General features: G+C 41.8%; 1 protein-coding gene across 2 annotated transcripts in view; it reads right to left on the bottom strand.

The window, feature by feature from the left end:
- Positions 1–21686, bottom strand: part of scube1 (signal peptide, CUB domain, EGF-like 1) — a 110347-nt gene that overhangs the window by 82888 nt on the left and 5773 nt on the right. For both annotated transcript variants that reach the window (XM_047575473.1, XM_047575474.1), the window contains exon 3: positions 2235–2360. In XM_047575473.1, the coding sequence (XP_047431429.1) occupies positions 2235–2360 (126 nt within the window). The remainder of the gene's footprint in view (positions 1–2234; positions 2361–21686) is intronic.

Below are 21686 nucleotides of genomic sequence, written 5' to 3'. Positions count from 1 at the left end.
GGCTACACGTTGCACGGGACAGAAAAAACATTAGTCTGGCTGACGCTGAGTCAATAACACAGGACTGGGGCTAAATGAGGTGGATCTGTCAGTAATAAAGCACGGCCAAATATCTGTAGAAGAACTCTTCAACCCCTACCGCCCTCCCAGCACTACAGAGACAGAAGCATAAAACAGCAGAAATCATGGAAACCCTCCAAACGATGACAGAGTGACTCTCCGAGAAAGGGAAGCTGAGCCAGACAGGCTTAAGAGATACAAGGTCGCACACAAACAGGAACATCCACATACCCTTAAGCGCACTATCTTAAGCACAGACAGACAGATCTATCCATTCAGCCATACACCATCGCAGGCACACACCCCAAAGACGCACGCAATACACACTACTGATAGATTAACATTAACACACGCAGATCCATTCATTTAAAGGAATGGAACTCACATAGGCTTTAAAAGGCTTTAAAGTCGGAAGACAAATGACTGTGCTTGATTTTTTAAATATGACACATTTGTCAGCAGCACTCAAGTGGCTTTGTCCCACTAAGCATCAACATATCTTCACTTGAGTCCCATGGGACATTTTTTTTTAATTCATGCATGATTTAAAATGAGCCGAGACATGTCAGTATAACAAAGTTGTTCCATCCACTACGAGCGCTGCAGGAGTATTGACCTTTCTACGATGTCTTTCCCCCCTCCATGCACCTTGGTAACAGGTGGAGTCGCTCCGGAAATACGATTTTTTTTTTTACAACTATTGCCATATGAAGTCCCACATGAGTCAAAGATTTCCATTTCCATTGAAAGGTGTTTTGCGAGACTTCACTTTGAGGAAGATGGGCTTCAAATGAACTGGTCGCATGACCCCCTGCGCCATCTCCGACGAGGCGGGTGACGGGGAATTGCGAAAAAAATGTTTCCATTGCACTTTTGCAACAAACATTTCTATCAATATACCTGAAAAACTACCTCACGAGAGCATAAAAGTGTTTTAGTGATATTTGACAGGATTGTCGATGTAGGTGTTTCCATTACCAGTTTTTTATTGCGGTATTTGGGTTTTGCACAACTGTTTCCCATCTACAAATTCTCCTTTTTGGCGGGATTTCTGTTGGAAGCACCTGATCCAATTTTCTGTTACACCGAAATTCAGTAGGTTGCAGTTTTCATGCTGGAGGGAGTGTGGTGCGGTTTCTAGAGACAATATTCATATTTTCTTGTCCACATACCTTATCCTTCTGAAAGGATGTGGGGCAAATAATTGCTGAGACATTGAATGCAACATTTGACATCACATTCACTTTCCTGTATCTCAGAAAAATCCCAAAAGGCCTCAGCAAAAAAAAGAGGACGCATACCTCTTGAATATTTGAATGGTAGCTTGTAAAACAGCAATAACTAAATATTGACTCCTAATGACCTTTACCTTGTGGAAATGAAAAGGGTGAAAAGGGTGATGAATACTGGGAAAAATGGGATTGTCGTGTGCCACTTGATGACTCTTAATATCTTTTTCAAGTCAGAGCGCCCCGTGTTAAGTAATGTACCTGCGCCTTTTTGATTTCATGTTGTATTTCTGCTGATACTGTCCTAGCCCTCATCTGTTTTGTCTGCAGAAATACTGAAAGGCTGTTTAGATAAAGTCTATTAAGTAAAATTAAATAAAGTTTCAGCGAAACAAAAATCACATTCATTGTAGACAGTTGACTCTTACGAAAATTGGGCTAGTTGACGTTACATCTCCAGTCGTCTCCTCAGGGCTTTGACTAACTCTCTAAATGATTTTAAATCTCCACGGTCTAAAAAATCAAGAGCACCGACACTGGACTTTAAACAGTGATTTTTTTTCCAGGACTCGTGTACGCTGTCCAAACTGCTTTCTCTGCCAGGTTAAAATAAATACAGAGCATGTATGTATGTGTATGTGTATGTGTAGAGGGGGGTCCGGGGAGGTGGCTTTGGGGAGAGAGATGATCTAATTAATGAGGAGAGATGCTTTCAGGAGCGATCGGGCAGAAAACAACATAAGCGCAACCTTGTTTGAGACGTGCAAAACTCTTTCCATTCGTTATGAGTAAATTAGACCCTGGCGAGCTGCCATAGTATGAGCGCTGTATGGGAGTGGTTACAGATACGGTGTGTGTGATATCATAGTTAAAAAGTCTGTTAGTTCCATATGAATGCGACAACCCCAGAAACACATACACACACACGAGCAAGAGCGTTCTCACCGAGACAGTTGTGTCCGTCGTGGGCCAGCATGAATCCATCATAGCAGGTGCACCGGTAGTTGCCTGGTATATTGATGCATTCGTGGACACAGCCGCCATTGTAGTCGTTCTCACATTCGTCCATGTCTGAAAAAAAGAAGAGTGTTTGTGTTACAAAGCTAATTTTCAATGTAATTTTTTCTTATAATTAATGAAAAATCTGAATAATATCGGTATAAGTCAACACTGCATATGTTTTGTACAGATGACTTATTTTGGCTCTCATTGGCTCTCACCCTTGTTTGGACAAGATGAGCAGCAGTCAAATTACAAGATTGCAGACATTACTCACGTCTAAGGCCCTGTTCACACCTGGTTTTACATTGAGTAATCAAATCCCAAGCGGCCAACTTTAAGTACCTGCATTCACACCTGGCATTAAAATGCATCTCCACACACTCTCGGCCAGCACTTGAGATCTGATCATGACATGGGGCACTGAAAAGACTCTCTCACTCATGTTAAGTTGTCATTTATTATAAATACAGTGTGAACACACCCAGGACACATTGAGGGTGCATTTGGAGATGGTCTGGGGTGCATTTTATATAATAATACTTTAATTTGTGTGCTTTCAGAGAGGTTTCACAGCTTATTCTGAAATATATAGCTAGAAAACAGCCATTGTAGATTTAGTCTTAGTCTTTTGGATGAAAATGCTTTTTAATTTTAGTTACATTGTAATCACTATTATATGTGATGGTTTTAATCTAGTTTTAGTGTACGAAAACTCAAAAAGTTTTTCGTCAAGTAAAAAAAAGTCAGTAAAAAAAGGAAAGAGAGAAAATATTAGTCTAGTTAATAAAAAAATAATTTATGTCAATAAGTATTGGGATTTGGAATTAAGTCTGACAGGTCAAGTGCCAAGTGTTGCAATTCATAAAACAACAGTAAACTTTAACACCTCTGTATAGTAACCGGATTCCTACCAGATTGATAGCTGTAGTCTAGACTTTCCTATTGATGCAAATGCTGCCGTGTACTGTACTTCATTGCTGTTGGGCAGAAACCTTTTATCTCCATATGTCAACTTGGGTTTTTTTCATGATCTGATACCCTACTGCAGTGGTCTTCAACATTTTTCAGGCCAAGGACCAACAGACTGTTGGAGGGATTAAGTACGTACCCCCTACCTACTATACGGGTTCTGTGTTAAATTTGACCTAGTGCTATTCATAAATATACATTATTATTATCACCCAAAAGGCGTTGAATAAAAGCAACTGGACTTGTAGAATTTCTGGAAGAGGTCTCGCCACTCATTCGAGTAGCTTCTTCAGTTCTGCTTTTCTCGGATGAGTGCCGAAACATCTAAAAGTCTAAAAGTCATTTATTCAACACCTTTTGGATTACCATGACCTGGATGACTGAGAACCTTCACAGACATTATTATTATCATTCAGCATTCAATATTAAGCTATCCCTTATCCCTTTATCAAAATATGTTGGATTCATGTTAATGTGTGTTTAAATGTGAAATTTAATATATATATACTATACATAAAATGTCTCATCAACCAAATATTTTGTGACTGCCTTGCAATGCCTCCACGGACCCCCTGCTGAAGACCAACACATCACAACACATTGTGAGCTTGAAGATCGTCTATTTTCACCAATAATGGTTTCAGACATACCATGTGTGAATACTTTCTGATCTACTAAGGGTTATGCATTACATCAAGATAACGTGGTAACAGTGGAATCAATGTTCATTACTCCAAAAAAAAAAAAAGAAAAAAAAAAGCCAAGAACAAAAACAATCTTACTTTGGCAATTTGACTGACTTCTGAGAATTTACTAAAATGAAATGAATATCCACATGCCCAAAATATGAGCAATGGATGAGCACATACGCTCAACTTGACCTCGTCTGCCAGACCAGACGGACCGTCACTGAATGTAAACATGGCTGAACATGCTGCTTACGTTACATTAGCTATAGAAGTGTGCTGTTCATTTAGACACATGGAGAACAGCAACGGGTCAGAATGCTACATATTCCTCCATATGGGTCAATATGACAATATATATATATATATAGTATACTTCCCTAAACAAAAATCCCTGCATGTTCTACACATATAACCACCAAACTAACTTTAGCCTGATGTTAAAAGCCCATTTGTGCCAGGAGTCATGTGAAAAACTTTAAGCTTACTATGAAAATTATCACAAGCCAATTGTCTGACAGTTGAGCAACAATGAAATAATAAACTCAATTCCGTGTCTGTGACTAGTGACCGGCAGCTGCCGTGTTGTGCAGAATGTGAGCTGCAAGCACAAAGACCAGCATTGCTGATACTTTTTAGCTTTTGACAGTCTGATTACACACACAATAGGCAGAAATGTCATGCATTTTGAACGTCTGACAGACCACCCACTAACAATTACGTCCAGTTTCGCCTCGTCAATGAAAACTCACACACACATGTCTCATCACGTTTCAGTCATCAAAGAGGCATGTTTAGCTCGCCATTGTCACGTTATTGTCACAATAAAAAGGGGCATCAATGAAATAATTTTGTCATCGCCATCGTTGACAAAAAACAACACTGCTAGAAAACATCTCCAAATGTGGTCCACATGATCAGATCATTCAAATGTGTCCTGGGTGTGTTCACACCCGTACTTTAAGCTAGCCGCTTATGATTTGATTATTCAGGATGAGTTGAAATAACAAAGTCTGAACGGGGACCACATACTTTCACATCCTATTAAAGATGTGCAATCCTACATCTTCCATCATCTGCGGCATAACAACTCATGGAGGGGGCAGTTGCTTGGTCGGGCTGAGGAAGTAGAGCTTTTATTCATCACCTCCACGCTGAGCCAGCATAAGTTTTCGCAGGAGCCGCTTGCAAGCGGTTGCCATGTGGAGCCACTTATACAAACAGTCCTCCCCCTCTGTGTGAACAGTTTGAGATCCACCATTCAGTAACGAAGACCCTGGCCCACATCCTCCTTCTCCTTCTGTATTAAGGATGACAGAGTGCAGGTACAATGTACTAGATTCTTGGACACAGGCATTCTTCGGTTCCGCAGAGTTCTGGGTTCTCTCCATGTCTTCCCTGTGCAACGTAGGAAGTGAGTTTGATGAACAGAGCTTGTGGCATTTAATTCTACAATCTGTCCATCCTGTGTGCGACGTCTCACCCTTCATTCTCTTCTTGCACCCTAAACTCTTTCCGTCGGTGCCGCCTCTCATTTCGTTCTATGCCACGGCTGATTTGTCAGAAGTCATTTACACACCTGCTTGTTTATCTGCAAGCCTGTCTGTATGCCTGTCCTTTTCTAACAGTCTGACAGCTTAATCTGATTTCAATGAAGGCACAAAGCGAGGAATATCCCTACATTTGCCTAGCGGATGTGACTACAATAACTCAAGAAAAACAGATGTACAGATTGCACAGGAATCAACACATTAAAATGCACAACACCAATGAATATGCCAAAGAGACAGGTTTTACAAATTAATACACAGTTCCCAAACCTACAAAACAAGACACCACACTGTTCACAGCGATCCTCTATCCACAAAGCACTTTCTTTCACGCAATTAACACTGCGACTTTGGCTCAAGGGAGATCACTTTGAAGAGCCCAAACATAAACATGAAAAGATCCTGATCTGAGAGGTTTCACTTGGTTAGAAACCATCATGGCAAAAGCCAAATCAATGCCATACTCTGCACCATGCAGGACCACAGGCATGTTTACCGGAAGACAATTATGCAGGCCAACACACACACACGAGCGCTTTTTAATTCTGTTTGTCTGATCTCTGACAAAGGAACCAACTTCAAGGACCACTGCAGCGTTAATATCACCCCAATGCATTCAGTGTAGCAACCAGAGCTTTGTTCAAAAGCTCAAAAAGGAGCAAATGGCTTTAATAGAGATGCATGTGTGCAAAAACTGAGAGTTCACTTTGAAGAGAGGAATACATAACAAATGCCAAAAGAAAAATAAGAAAAAATAATCAATCTCGGTGGAATTCTGCTTTAAATAGCACGGGCTTTGTGTATATAAACTCCTCACATCCATCACTAGCTCATCCTAAAAGCCATTTGCAACCAATTATGTTGAGCTTTTGAATGGGTGACTGTTTGGGGAAAGGTTGTTTGGACACTTTGCTGAACTGCCAAATCTGATGGCGTGGTATGGATGTGGTACCTCCTACACACTCTGCTTTTCATCTGTCAGGAAGGAAGGGAGGGGGTAACTACTAGAAAGAAAGGTCTCGCAACTGTGGATGAATGAAAAGATGCAGGTGCTTAAATGGCTGAATGTAGTCAGACTGAGACTACATTCAAACAAACCCAGGAGGAGCACAACTTACATAAATAATCTGGACATGTAAAGGCACAAAACATAGAAGAACTGCCGACTGTGGACACACTGCAAAAATGCAAAAAAAAAAAAAAAAAAGGCTAGGAAGCTCGTGTTTCCGTGAGCTGTCCTCTCCTGAATCACGCATATCAGGCGGTTTAATCCTTGTTGATGGCCATGTGGTTTTTAGAATATTGTGTATTTGAATGTTTACATGAAAAACGAGAAGAGCCGTCTGCGGATGCCCATTGAACTTTGTTGTTTTGTTTACTTTAGTTATTTCCGTTTCTCTTCGCATGCACTGGTTTGCTACGCTGAACAGTCAATCAGAGGTGGTCTCTCTGACTGACTTATTCGGCGGTCTATTTCCCAGGCGGAATCGCCTAAAAAGACACTGAAAGGGGTCTGGAAAGAGCCAACATGGCAGGGCACACTGCCAAAACAAGAGCCAGAGACCCTGAGCGATGGCTCAACACAGACAAGCAGCCGATCGTCGACTTGGTGTGTCACGGCATTACTTTGAGGCGGGGACAAGGGAACGCGTTTCAGATTCGGCTGTCTATAGGCCTGTTCAGATCTTGTATTAAGATCAGATCTGGGTTATGCAGTCCCGAGTGACCAGCTTTTGGTACGTCTGTTCAGACCTGGCATTAACATCTGTCTCCAGATACAATCTCAATTTTGCGCTCTGTATGCAAAACAGTAAAACATTTTAACAGCTACTATCTCGAATGCAAAGGTCTTTCAGGCCAAGGACCCCAAACTGATGAGATGAAGTAGAGACCCCCTACCTACTATATGTGTTCTATATTCAACTCGACCTAGTGCTATTTATGAATATACATTATTATCAACTTTTTTATATTTTATGTGTGTGCATCATGACTTAGGCTTCACATGTTAACTTATTATTTACTGATCTCTGCCATGACGTTACCTGAAGAAAACTCAGATTGGAACTGTACTTCGTACTTGGGAACTCTATTTGAGGCAGGAGCACCCCCTTTGAGCACAAGTGATAGTTAATGTGACCCAGGACGCATGTGTTCACCCTAATGAAAGGAATGCGGACACATGTGGACGTGTGACCCAGATCACCTCCAAATGTGGTCAGGAGTTGGATCTCTCAAATGCGATCTTAGTGCCTCCTGAAGACATTCGTACCTGTCTTTACATGATCAGATCGGCCAGATCAGATCTTAATTTATGTGATGTAGAACCGTAAGTCTAGTGTTAGTGTGTGTGTGATAAAGTGGCAGTAAAGACTTGGGAGTCACACCCACCATGACATCTAAAGACTGAAGACATCTGTGACCTATCCATTGATTTTTAGCACTGCAATTAGTGTATATATGGTTTCATAAGGTATTATGAGGCACGGATTTTAAATAAAGCAAAAACACAGTAAATTTAGTTTATTATTAATGTTATTCAATATAGTTGTTTCACAATTTAACTGTCAATGGCTTCATTTTAGCTTAATACCATCCCCAATACTAGGCATTAAGACACTTCTGCCCACCAATCATAGCAGAAAAAGTATGACTTCATTAAAAGTAAGCCAGTCAAACCTCAGATGGTGTGAAACAATATCTTTCGGAGATGTCACAGTTGTGTTTGGACAGTTTTTTATGGATGCGGTCAGCTCAGATGATAGCGATCAAGCAATTATGTAGTAATTGTGACAAGTCTAGCTGAGAAATCCTGGCACAACTCCCTAGTATGATTTAAACTCCCATATTACAGCCCTTCACTATTTATCACACTAGATTTTATCTTTGCTTCCTTTAAACTCTGACCCAGCTTCCAGATGCACATTTTGTCATTTGTTTTTATAAAATTTTAGGTTCCAAGAACCCCAACCCCAATGAGACAATAGAGCAAAACAGAACAGGAGGAAGAACATCTGGCAACAAGTAACGGATAATAATAATAATGATGATGTCAAAGTCACTTTGTTGCTTCACTTAGTGCTGATGATCAAATTTTCTTCTCATACAGCATGGTGCATTACATAATATAATAATAAATACACACACCGCCTAAAAAATACTATTTCATATAAAGGTTGTCAAAGTCAAATATTTACGCCAACAGTGTATTTCCCGAGACCCTGACGTGGGTGACAACTCTATAAGTGAGGAAGTATGGTCTGCCACAGGAACTAGTGCGATACCGCAGCCTTCAAACCCGTCCTGTACACATAAATCACAATGTGGTTTGGAGCATACAAAAAAGCATACGAACAAGAGTGCAAGACACACTAAGAATGACATTATATATAAGATAAGACAATCCTTGAATCCTTCCACATTGGATATATTGTGCAGTACTATTCATGTTCACAGAAACAGTAGTAAAAATCAGTATTATTAAATGGACACAACCTTAGTCATCAATGTTTGTTTTTGTGTTTTATTCATGTAAGGATAAGCGTGTCAATTACAGTTCCAGTGCGGTAACGCCTCAGTGGCTTAGCGTTTGGCTTAGCTTTTATAATAATAATAATTTATGCTATATTGTTCCCACATGGGGAAATGAGTTTTCTGTATCTGATCCATTCTTTGGTTCACACAGACTGTATAAAGATAAGGAACAGAACAGCTCCTCAAAAGTGAAGCCAGAAAAAGTAGAACTCCCCCTGGTGGCTAGCTGCAGCATAGGTCATAAGCTCCACCCCCTTCCATGTTAGTGAAAGGTTTCTGTCATTTTAACTCAAGTGTTGATTTTTTGGAAACGTTTCATTTGGTTAGTTATTTGATGCTATAGAAACAGGATGGGACGTTGTGATAACTACCAGTTGCCATTCCAACCGCTCTGTGAAGGTCCTGTAGAGCCTGTAGAGGTAGAGCAGAGCTATTTTCGGACAGGAAAATAGCATAATTTTTCTGCAATGCAAGGAAGTGGGGACGTGTTGTCCATATTTATATACAGTCTATGGTTCACACAGTAGTGTGTCCACTCATCACAGATATGGGAGAATGCGAACCTCCGACTCTTCAGCCCCAAGCTGCTTCTCTGACCCACAACACCACTACTCCCCCTATGCCCAACATATTATTTCTATATACAGCTTAAACAATGTGAATTATTTGTATGTACTCTGTAAATTCCCTGTATATACAGTTTTTTTGTGCGGCTGTTAATACTCTAATAAAGTTGATTCAGATATGTAGTTAGTCTGAAAGTAAAATGTCAAAGATGGGGAAACAAAGAATGATGGGCCATACACACGAGTAGCGACTAGCGAGCATGCATGCCTGTGTTTCAGTGACAGAGGGGATAGAGGGAGTCAGGAGAGGTTCGTGGGAGGAAGAGCGAGGCGCGTCACTGGGTCCACTTGGCCCCAAACGGTGCTACTTCCTGCCCCTGAGCTGTTGTTGACATCTGACAGCGGTGCTCCGACAGCTTCGAACCGGCTGCTGCTTCCGCTCGCATGTGAGCACTTTCTAATTGACAGAGAAGTGTTTATGCGGCGTGTCTCATCAAGTGAATTAGGCGCCTTCTCTGATGTACGCCCCCCCACCTCCACCCCCAGAAGAGCCAGAGATATCATTTTCACTTAGTGCAGGGTGACTGAAGGTTTACTTGAGCTAAATTTGATATTTTTTTTCCCTGTTAAAGCACTACCAATGCAGTTTTTTTTCCCTTAAAGTAATGATGCAATGTGCTAAATAAGGAATGGATACTGCAATTGCAATAGGATGTTTATATAACCTACTGTATTTACTGATATGCGAGGTGAAAATAACATTTTAAGGGAAGCCCAAGCAACCCAAATTGTCGCGTATGTTTCTTGTGCACTTTAAAACGACACCAGATTCATTTCCAGTAAGTGGTACTACCAGCTGCGCTTTGATGAGGGAAGCATTATCCTCATGATGCTGGATAAGAACAACAGTAAACAAGTAGAAAGCAGAGTGATGCTGCTTGGGAGAAGGGTGCCAGGATGATGAGCAAGTATACACGATTTCAATTAGCACCATAAAATGTGCAACATCCCCACACTGGTCCTTTACAACTTCACTAAATTGGCATTGTTAACTCACACAAACAAAATTATTATCTAGCATTAAGGCTTTACCAAGGTCTTTAGCCTTTGATTGCTCATAGTTCTGGTTTTACAGTATTTTAACTCGATAATTCAGTCTCACAATTTCAATCAAACCTTCTTCCAGTCTTTTTCAGCAGGACTGAACTGATTAACCCCAACGCATACTAGCAAACAGCTATTACAGCGACAAAACTTGCTGCATTCAGCGACTAAAGAACCAGACATTGGTCTCAGGAGTGAGTGGAGATCAAGATAGAGCCATAGAAGATATTAATAGTGCACTTATACTAATTATAAGGCTAGAAGCAGGACACCAAGTCAATTGGAAAGACGTTAGGGAAGGATCTATCAATATTTTCTTCAGATACATTATAAAATTGTGACGATTCGTGTTTGACATGTACCACCCGCTTGGACCAGACACGTCACTCCCACCTCTTAGCATCCTTGATAGCAGCAGCCATCCCTAGAAGGATGCAGCCTGACACAGACACACACAAAAACAGTTTAGGCACAACTCAAAAAAACATGATGGAACAGCACAAGGTGCTGACCTGGCCTCTAAATTCACTAGATGGCCCCTCCCCTCAACCCACAAGACTCAAAAGCCAACACAACATCCTGTTGCCAGACACCACAGGACACCCTCTGTCCATTCTCTGGTGAGTCACAACTGTTTTGGAGGAACAAGGAAAACCTACACAATGTTAGGAGGGTGGTCATAATGTTATTGCTGATCGATGTAGTTCAAATATACAGTATGACTTCATCATCTACTTTCACCATTTCTGAAAATGTTCCTGTTCCTGAAAATTCCTGTTTCAAGGTGGTGAATACCACAAGAGGTGTTCATATGGACTCTTGTCATTATCACTGAAAACAAAATTTGAACATGGTTGTGTCAGTTTTTGTGGCAACAATAAATCAAAATGCCTTCCGTGATAACCAGCTACAGTACGCATGGTTTATTGCCCAAGTTGGGCTTGCGATTGTTGCTGCCTTCAAAAGTAAATCCTGAGATTGCAATTACGATGTGGGAAGCTGAATACATGGTTGGTTTTCAAGTGGAAGCATCAGACTGCAAACAACTCGTTGACTCAGACCTTAAAATTTTCCACTTACTAGGTTTAATGCCACAAGAGGGGGCCTTCATGTTTGCTTTTCTTGTGGACAGGGCAAATACGACTCCGTACAAAGGCAGCATATGACAGGGGACGTTATGTATAATGGTAATTTTGGCCGTCCCAGGTCAGGTGAGGCTGAGTAGGTAGGTTTGTACACAAACTAGAGAGTTAGTGGTTTGATTCCCAGTACATGCCACATGTCGAGCTGTTCTTGAACAAGACTTGCCTTAATCTGACTTTAACTGGACAACTTAAGTAATGTAAACACGTTACTCCGACTAAAATCAGAATTCTCCTTATCTGATTAAGACACCCAGAAATCGTTTTTCTCCGGCATGTATACGTTTAATCAGACTTTTAACTGCATAGTGCATGTAAATGCACTGATTGTGACTGTTAAGTGCTTGAATTCAAGACTCAAGACCATAACTGTAGGTTGTCAGAAAACCACTGATTGGTAACTGTTGGTGAACAGTGACCAGGTAACTTAAGACTGATATACCGGTTGCTGGCGTAGCTACTGTGGCGTAGGTACAGCCCAGACCATACACAGACACCGATGCGATAGCCTGGGCTAGCACCTTTTGTATTTCCCACTTTCAAACTTTTTGAATTGATTGTTTTGGATCAATAAAGGCTCAGAGATATAAACATCTATATAACTGATATTTGGATATTTTGGTGAAATTATGGTGAAGTAGGATGCAGAAACAAAAGTGAACCCCACTGGCAGAAAAGACTCAGCGCCAACTAGCGTTTGGGTGGTATTGTTACAGACCGAGACAGACTGATGAGTGCACAAGTATAAATATCTCACACTGGCGTAGGCTACATACGTAGGTTATGCAGTCTATGTCCTGCGGCATAAACCGCTTTTGAGTCAGTTGGGAATAATACCTTAGACAAATGATTATACTACAAAGCAAATTCTATCACACACTATGAACATTCAATAAGTTTAACCACTAGAGTAATAACAAGACCACACCAGTTTCAAGGAAGATACATGAATGTTAATGTAGAAATTGTTAAGGAAAAACACAAGCCCACATTTCGGGGCGGCTGCAATGTTTTTTGGTATTTCAGACTTTCGTAACATATAAAAATAATTTGGCAACTATTGGTCAAAACACTTGTGAAAATATGTTTACTTCTGTTAGAATGACTCAAGACACAGAACCAGGGGCAGCGGTGAAACCAATGTGACACAGACAGGAAGTGTCACAGGAGCTTCTCTGTCTTGTTTCCGAACTGCCTCTGGTTTAAGGTTCTAGGTATGTCAACTAGGTTTAAAGTTATACTTCCCACTTGTGAGAAAAAAAATCAGAGAGTCACGGATGAATTACAGCAAAGGCCCAGCAAGCGTGCATGTAAAGTGTGGCCGCCCAAACATCTGCGTCCGATCAAGTGACTACATTACACGGCGGATGACTGTGGTTGACGTCTGACTGACGGCCACATTAAAACATATTAACAAAGGCGCAGAAGAAACAGAAGTCTTTAATGAATCTCTGAGCGCAGATAAAAGGAGTTAACAGGCTTCAGCAATCATTTCCACTCAATCATGTCCAAATAACAACCATATGTGCTTATTCATAAGCCTGGATGACAGAACCAGACCAGAAACAATCTAAATATTTTTATTTTTTTAAACCAGAGCATGTCACATTCCATTACTGTGGCTAAGAGTGTGGCCGGCTGCGATTTAAGAACAAGCCGCAAAGCAGCTGCCTGGTTATCAAGGCAAAGCCACTCGTTTTGATGGCTTTTTTTTTCACATGGGTTTGAATCTCTAACATTTAGTGTGTATGTCTTGGAAAAAAAATGTCTTATAAGAATCTCTGGTCATACCCAAAGCCCTGAACATGTCTACAGCATGGACTGCAAGTCAGCAACGATTAGCAGAGAGTATGAACATTCCCTTTGTGACTTATCCACTCAGCACTACCAGTCCTCATCCACCAAAAAGAAGGAAACCATGCTGGAGATGCTGCTATGAGGTAACTATATCTATATATATAAACCTGAGACTGTGACCTGCTCCACTGAGTGCGAGCATTGAAGAGGCAGACAGAGACAGGAGAGGGAGGGAGGTGCACGGAAGGAATCTGTGCTGGGTGGGAAGCATTTCTGCGAGTGTGAACTGAGTTATGCCTCTGTGTCTGTAGGTAGCCAGTGAGGAGAGCGGCTGACTGATGACGGAGGTGCAGACGCCAGGCAGACAATGGCCTAGTAATTGTCTGCCGCTTCTCCCTCTCGCCCTCCCACCTGCGCCGCCTCCCTTGCCATCCATTCTTCCCATGAGATGCCCTTTCTCTGTCTCTGCCTCTGTAAAGCAGGTCAGGTGTTCGTCACTGCGGTGCACAGTGAGGGAAGAGCAGCGGGAAGAATTGAGTCTCAACCTTGGAAGGTCATTCTTTCCAGTCAATGCGAAGAAAAACACATGAAAAGTTAGGCAGGGCAACACACTGAAGCTTAGGGAAAGGATATGTGACATTCAAATGAAACAAAATACTGTAATCTAATCAAATCAGGTTTGTTTTCCAAGTAAATATGAATCCAAGTGAGCACACTTACGGCAGCGGAGAGTCGTGCAAGGCACCTTGAGAGCAGTTTGGGTTTTTGTTTTTTGTTTATTAGGTGCTTGCTCGAGGCACCTCAGCCGTGGACATAGAGGGGATGAAATCTCATGGTCCTGAAACTACTTCCCTAACCACCAGGCCACTGCCTAGCGACTAAAAAACATTGAACAAACTTTGTTGGATAAAATCTAAACTACTACGTACTCAAACCCATTTTGAAACTCAAGCACAAAGGTCAATAAGGTACTCACAGTCACGGAACACTGATTTGTTGACCAGTAAGTCAAAACATTTTGACCAATCCTGCCTAGTTTGCTGTTGGTTATCCATGTGCTGTATACACTGATCCGCCACAACATTAAAACCGATTGACAAGAGAAGTAACTAACATTAACCATCTTGTGACAGTTCAATGTTCTGCTCGGAAACTTCTGGACCTGGCATTCATGTGGATGTCACAAAGTGGATGTTACGAAAAACTCAGGTCAACATGGGTCGACCTGGGTTTTTCGTGCAGTGTGAAAGGGTCAACCCAGCATTTTGACCTGGGTCAAATGACTCAGCAATCCACCCGGGATTTTATCGGCTCGACTTCAGTGTGAACAGGCATCCCACGTCAACCTGCTAATGTACCTGCTCTGTTTTTGAGCTGCTCAAAAACAGAGCTTTGTTTTGGTCTACTCCCATAAGATCCGTCTTCCTGTAGGTCTCCCCAAGACTGATCTCTGAAGGGCAGAGTTTTTGTCTACTTTTTTCAATCAAGCAAGCCATGATCATTACACAATCGTTAATGGAAGTGCATAGGTCAATTAGCCCTACGTCATGTTCTGGAAATTGCACCGATCAGGGAATGTATGTGCGATTGTGTTTATATACAGCCAGTATAGTGATATGGCGCACTTTTTTTATTGATCATGGCAGTGCACTGGCAAGACCTTGAGATCCATGAGCTGCCCTGCATCCAATGAGAAGAGGAGATTTGGCGGCAGATATCGGCCACTGTGGAGGACAGTGATTTATTCGACTATCAGCGGCCATTTGAAAGAGCCTGGGTTTGACTGGTCAAATCGGCAGGTCATCAACAAAATGAAAACACTAAAAAACGCACCTCCTGATATACAACATGATGAGCAGGGGCCACATGGGACGCATCATGCTGTCCATTGTTTAATTCACAGTGTAGTGCACTCAAATGTGTAATGATGACGTTGTCGATGTATGATGTATGAGAGGGAGGAAAAAACAGACACGCAGCTCTCACAGCGGGAGGTCTGAAACAGGAAAGTATGTGAATGCACACCAAAGGCGGGTCAACCCAGGTCTGAATATCCCGTGTCCATCCACTATTTTCAATGTGAAAGTGGAAAGTGATATTAGACATGTACCACCCACCTAGACCAGACCAGACACCCCCACCAATAGCAATGACACTCCTTGATGGCAGCAGCCATCCCCAGCCAGATGCAGCCTGACACAGACACACTCACAAAAACTCTTTAGGAACAACTAAAAAAACATGAAGATCAGCACAAGGTGTTGACCTGGCCTCCAAATGCACAAGATCCCAAACTGACCAAGCATCTGTAAGATGGGGATCAACAAAGGCCCCTCCCCTCAACTCATAGGACCCAAAGACCCCCACTAACAACATTCTGTTAGCAGACACCACAGGACACCCTCAGAAGACCCATGTACATTCTCTGATGAGTCTATTTAGTAAGGCACAAGGGAGACCAACACAATATTAGGAATTTGGTCATAATGCTATGCCTGATTGGTGTGTAGAATAAAGGTTCTCAACAGGGTATGGTAACTGGGTATTGTGAGCTGATTAATACAACAAATTAACAATATTTACTGTGACATTTTCTTCTGCCTTCTTCTTACTTAACTGGCTGTTTTGACATACAGTTAAAATCTTGAGCCGACCGAAACAATTACAAAGATCACAAAGTGTTTGTGAGAATAGGGATGGCTGAGTCTTTTGTGTAAAAATACAAACCCTTCATTTCAGAGCAATGGGCTGTCGTGATGAAGACCAATCAATTAGCCTGTAGGTGACAATTGCTGAGTAAACACAGGGGGCTTTTTTGCAGGCCACTGACAGCTCTGTGGCAACCAGCCAGATCACTCATTTCTCGGACATGAACACAATGAAAGAAATGTGCTTGTTAACAGCCCACTGAACCTATAACTGAGGCCCCCATTCATACCTTAAATTAACATCCGTCCTGGGCAATCCAATCGCAAGTGGCCCACTGAAAGCACAGGTGTGAACACACCCAGGACGCATTGAAGATTCATTTGAGCGCATCTGATCTCAGACCATACACATTTGACCACATTCCTTTGGCAGTGTGAACACACAACGTATCCTGGGTCACACTGCTCAACAGGGGTGCTTTTGAGTAAGCACAGTTTTGACTCATTCAATGGAAAAAAACAACACACAAGCACCATTATGAATGATCAACCTGGAAATGAGAAAGCACTGCAAGTGATGTCTGTTCATTGATTATTAGTTAGACTTAGACTGTTCTTAGTTCTGATACAGCGGTAGTGATTCATTAGCCATATCAGCTGTATGCTACTTTATGCTCTCCAAATGATGATGTCAATCAAGTGCTGTTTGGGGGCACATGTGTGGATGCATTTTAACGGCAGGTATGAACACAGGTATTTAAAGCTGGCCACTGGATTTCCCAGGTTGGTTGTTAATGCAAGCTCCAAGCGGGAGCTGAGTCACCCTTTTTCACAAGGAATAATCACGATAAGAACTATTTTGAGGCTATTTGACATTTAAAAATAATCCCATTACCTTCTGTTCCTTCAAGCACACATGCCATTGAAATAAGGAAAAATAACCTGCATTTCAGACAGACAGTTTGAGATTTAAAGACTTGACATTTCATATTGTTGATAAGATGTTATTTTTTTTTTCTGCAGCAGGAATGCCATTGCTAATCTCCCAAAGCTCTGTCTGCCCTGAACTCTGAAAACACAGCAAAGTCTCTTTGATTTCCAGAGATTCATCTTATCATAATCCTTTGAATTTTTAACTCTCAGCACAGTAAACAAGTGCACAATACTCCACTATTGACAGCGCCTTTCAGATTTGCTTGATCTCTCTATAAACAAGAAGACAACTCTGGCACTGTTCCGGACACAGACACACACACATGGTTAGTAAAGCAGGCTTGAGTGATACACAGCTCCTCCCACACACTCTTCATTTGACAGCACAGGGATAAAAGTTCACATTTTTCCATAACAAGCCGGCAGTATCGGCTTGTGGAAAAGTCTACAGAGAGGGCAGCGTTCATGATCACCCGATCAGATTTCAGAGGGGAGCATTCACTTGAGAAAAGGACTCCTGTGACTACTGATGGTGGTGGGGGGGACTCAGAAGCTAGGAGATAAGAAAGGAAACACCCATGATCTCCGGTCTGGGGGAAAATCTTTTCTGTGGCTGGGATGTGATCCTGTTGAACAACCAGGTAGTCAGGCTCCTAGGAGGATGAGCATTTGTAGAGTGGAAAAGCAGCACAGAGACAATAGGTTTTTTCTATTTGTCCATAGATCTTTTATTCTATGTCGCTGCCTCACATGGACGCTGATTCCAAACGAACCAAATCCCAATATCTAATTGAACTTCTCATCACACAGATGGTTTCAATCTACAATCTGGGCCTGACCAAATTCATTTACAATTTGTTTTGAGTGTGAAAAACGAAATTGCTTTACGTGGTTGCTTTTGGGTCTCTTTGCTGTGGTGTCACTTCCCAGAACTGAAGCGGACTTGCTCAGAACGCAGATTACTACGTGTTTTTATGAGGACACTGTTTTCAAGAAGATAAAGAGGGCATGGAAAGCTGTTTTTGCTTCGTCTGTGCTCACTCTGGATAAAACTTCTTTTGTGTTGCTGCAAAATATTTCATTCCACTCAGCAGATAACTGAATCGTGACTTGGTGTGATAACTGTATTTATGTAATGCTCAGACCTTGCATCAAGATCCGATCAAGATTGAAACTTTTGCAATCTGATACAAAACAGACAGGTGTGAACACCCCCAAGTTGTATTGAGATCACTTTTGAGATATGCGATGTGCAGAGGTGTTCTGGTTTGCATGTGACCGGATGTATCGGGAGTCCATTGGTAGTGTGAACACAATTAACTCTTTAAAGCCTGAACAGATCTTCTGTGATCCGTTAAAGAACGTTGTATTTGAATTATACAATTCATAATGGTTTGCGCTACTGACAGTATTCAAAGTGTGGCTGAACACTGGGAAGTTGTGCTTTTGTCTGGAAGACCATGACATTCCAAAGGTATAATGAACTTTGTTTTTACCAACAAATTCCTCCAAACAACTCTCTCTTCCTGGGTCTCCTTGGTCTTGTGTCACTCTCCAACCTGCAGCCAACAGCAGCGATGCGTCATTATAACTGTAATGGCAGTTTTTTTTCCCAGAAAGCGCAACTTCACAGTGTTCAGCCACACTTTTGTCTGATGACCACATTCACTGATGGACAAGATTTTTTTATGCGCAGGCAGATGTTCATGTCTTAAAGGGTTAAGATACTATATTATACTGTACTCAACAGGGTCGCGTCAGTGGAGTTTTGCCTCATTCATTTAGAAAAAACACACGATTGCTATTACAGGAAGAGTCTGGAGTACAGTAGTGCATCTGGAGGTCTTTGAATAAATACTAGCGCTCTGGACCAAGAAAATTTTGGTAGGCTGACAAACAACAGCTTGGGTAACAGATAACAGCGTGGACAGATTATAAATTTCTAGGTCAATACACTTCTGAAAACTGGGGAACAATAAGTCAGTGACAAACCTTCAGTTGCGTGTCTCAAGATCCACTGCATGTTGTACTAGACTGTTGAGGGATTGTTTGCTGATATGGAGTGATGCTGATAATAGAGAAGCAGAGAGGACCTGAGGGATGCGGAGAGAGAGCGCAGAGGCTCTGCTTCTTCCAGGTGCTTCCAGGAATAGCAAAGCGGCTAATGGTGCTGGCCGGCAAAGTGGCCAGTAATGCCTGTTGATGGAAAACACAACTGTCCAATTACAGCGCCCATATCTAATCACCGGGGTCAGGGGTCAACACCCATCCACCATCTGTCTTCATTTGGTGTCCCTGTCATGAGCTGTTACCTCATCACCACGGGGAGAGTTCAACGGAGCTCTGACCGTACAGTCAGGAGACAAAGGGGGGTCATATTGAGAAGCATGTTGAGCTGGATGTAGAACTGTATTAAAGCGGATATGATAGTGTATCTTCCACAAACACACACTGATTTAAATTCATCACCAGACAGTAGGTGATAAAAAGCGGCTGGCAGGACAAGCTTCTTCAGACAGCAACTTTCGGGAAAGACGATGATATTACCCAAAAAGCCCAAACCCTCACACTGCTTAGAGGACAGTCGTGAGTCAGAACACCTCATTCAAATTGTCCACGTGCACAGTGTAATAAATCGCACAGTACACAGTAAGGAGTAGAGGGATTTCAGTTTGTGCAGTCAATAATCGTGGGTATCAAAAGGGTCCCGTCAGCCAAACAAATACCATCATTGTGAAATACCAGTGTACACAGCTGGCTGGAAGGAAGGAAGAAAGGAAGATCAACATCAGAAGTTGCTTTATCCTAAAAATATGTTATTAGGGTCAGGGGCTAACCCTAACCCTGTTATAATTAACAGATGGAGCCATGACGTTCCACTTGCTTGTATAACTATCTTCAGTCATGCTCCTAGGGTTTACTGCCCTCGCCCAGCATCCTCTACAGTTGAAACAGAAGGTTAAACTCTACCAATTTTCAGAATTAACACAAAGTCAGGAGAACAGGAAGAACAGGAAACAAAATGTTTTCCTGTCCTGTAACTATTACACATAATACAAATTTTCCCATTTTTCTGAACTCTGGTACACCTGCTAAAAACTGTATACTCCTTTTATCTTCTTTTTAATTGCAAATGGACGAGTTTCCCTCTGGACTGACATAAATGCAGTAGAAAACTGGATTGGTACGTAGCAGACCAGCAGACCAGCAGACCAGTGTCTACATTATGCTGGTTACTTTTACTGAGGTGTAAGGTCTGTTCAGACCTTGCAGCATGATTCGATCTAGGCTCCCCGATCGCAAGCAACCTGCTTTAGGTATGTGTGTTCAGATCTTGCACTACACATGGATCTGATCTCAGTATCACACTCTGTATGCAAATAAAGCTCAACATCATCTGAGCTACAGGAGTAACTTAACTACACCATCATGACTCAGTAATTAATACTGCACGTGTTAGGAGTGTTGACACAGGAGCAACCTGCCCTGAGTATAGACCCATGGTGTTCACACTACCAAAGGAACAAGGACACATGCGACCTAGACCACCTCCACATGTAAGGCATGTTTAAACTGACCTTTCTGTCCATCAATGCATGAACGCCCAAACGATTTGATTGGCCAGGCAGGCTATTGCCATAATCAGCCATAATCAGATCCGATCATTTGGAGGTGGTCTGGATGTGTTTGCAAATTGACAAATAAGTCAACTGTGTAAGAAAAAATTGTCTTGATGCACTTTAAGATGCAGACCTGGGCAATCCCAACACCAGCTTTAAGGACCTGGTATCAAAATACACCTCAGCATGTGTCCCCAGCCGGTATAGGCACCGGATCTGCTCGGGTGAGTATCCTCACTTCCAGATGACGTCAACTATATTCAGCTACGTTCGGCTCCATTCGGCTTGGACTCAGACACCATCTTTTTTTGCTGTAGAAACTGGGCGAGGAAGTTCATTTGGCGTAGTGCTGCTGTTTAAGCTTCACTGCTACAGAAAGAGGCGACAATCCTTCATAGCATCAATGCATTGCACTGGAAATGTGGCCGAAATTAGCACGTCCATCCAGGCGTCAAGTTTCCATCAGATCTGATCAAAGCTGGAGAGTGACTGACCCTGGTATGAACCTGATTGTACCCTTTCTCACTTAAGACATACCATTAGAGGGTGTTGGTAGATTTTTGTCTAGTTTGAAAGATGCTTTGGTAACACTGTCCCAATTTGAACCTTTTCTTGTACAGTCGTGTACTATACAGTGAAAATGCACATGTCATTTCCATTCTTTGTTTAATTTATTGTTTGTCTTTTTACATTTTTATTGTATATTATTTTTTTATTATTTATGTATTCATCTATTTGTTAATTTTTTGATGTGTTTGATTTTTTTTTTTCTTTTATGTGCAGCTGAGCTACTTTGACCAAGCAATTTCCCTTGTGGATCAATAAAGTCTATCTAAGTCTAAGTAT

The sequence above is a fragment of the Mugil cephalus genome, chromosome 22, assembly GCF_022458985.1.
Source record: "Mugil cephalus isolate CIBA_MC_2020 chromosome 22, CIBA_Mcephalus_1.1, whole genome shotgun sequence".
NCBI lineage: Eukaryota > Metazoa > Chordata > Actinopteri > Mugiliformes > Mugilidae > Mugil > Mugil cephalus.
Note: the sequence above shows the minus strand (reverse complement) of the source record. Positions and strands in the feature narration are given on the sequence as shown.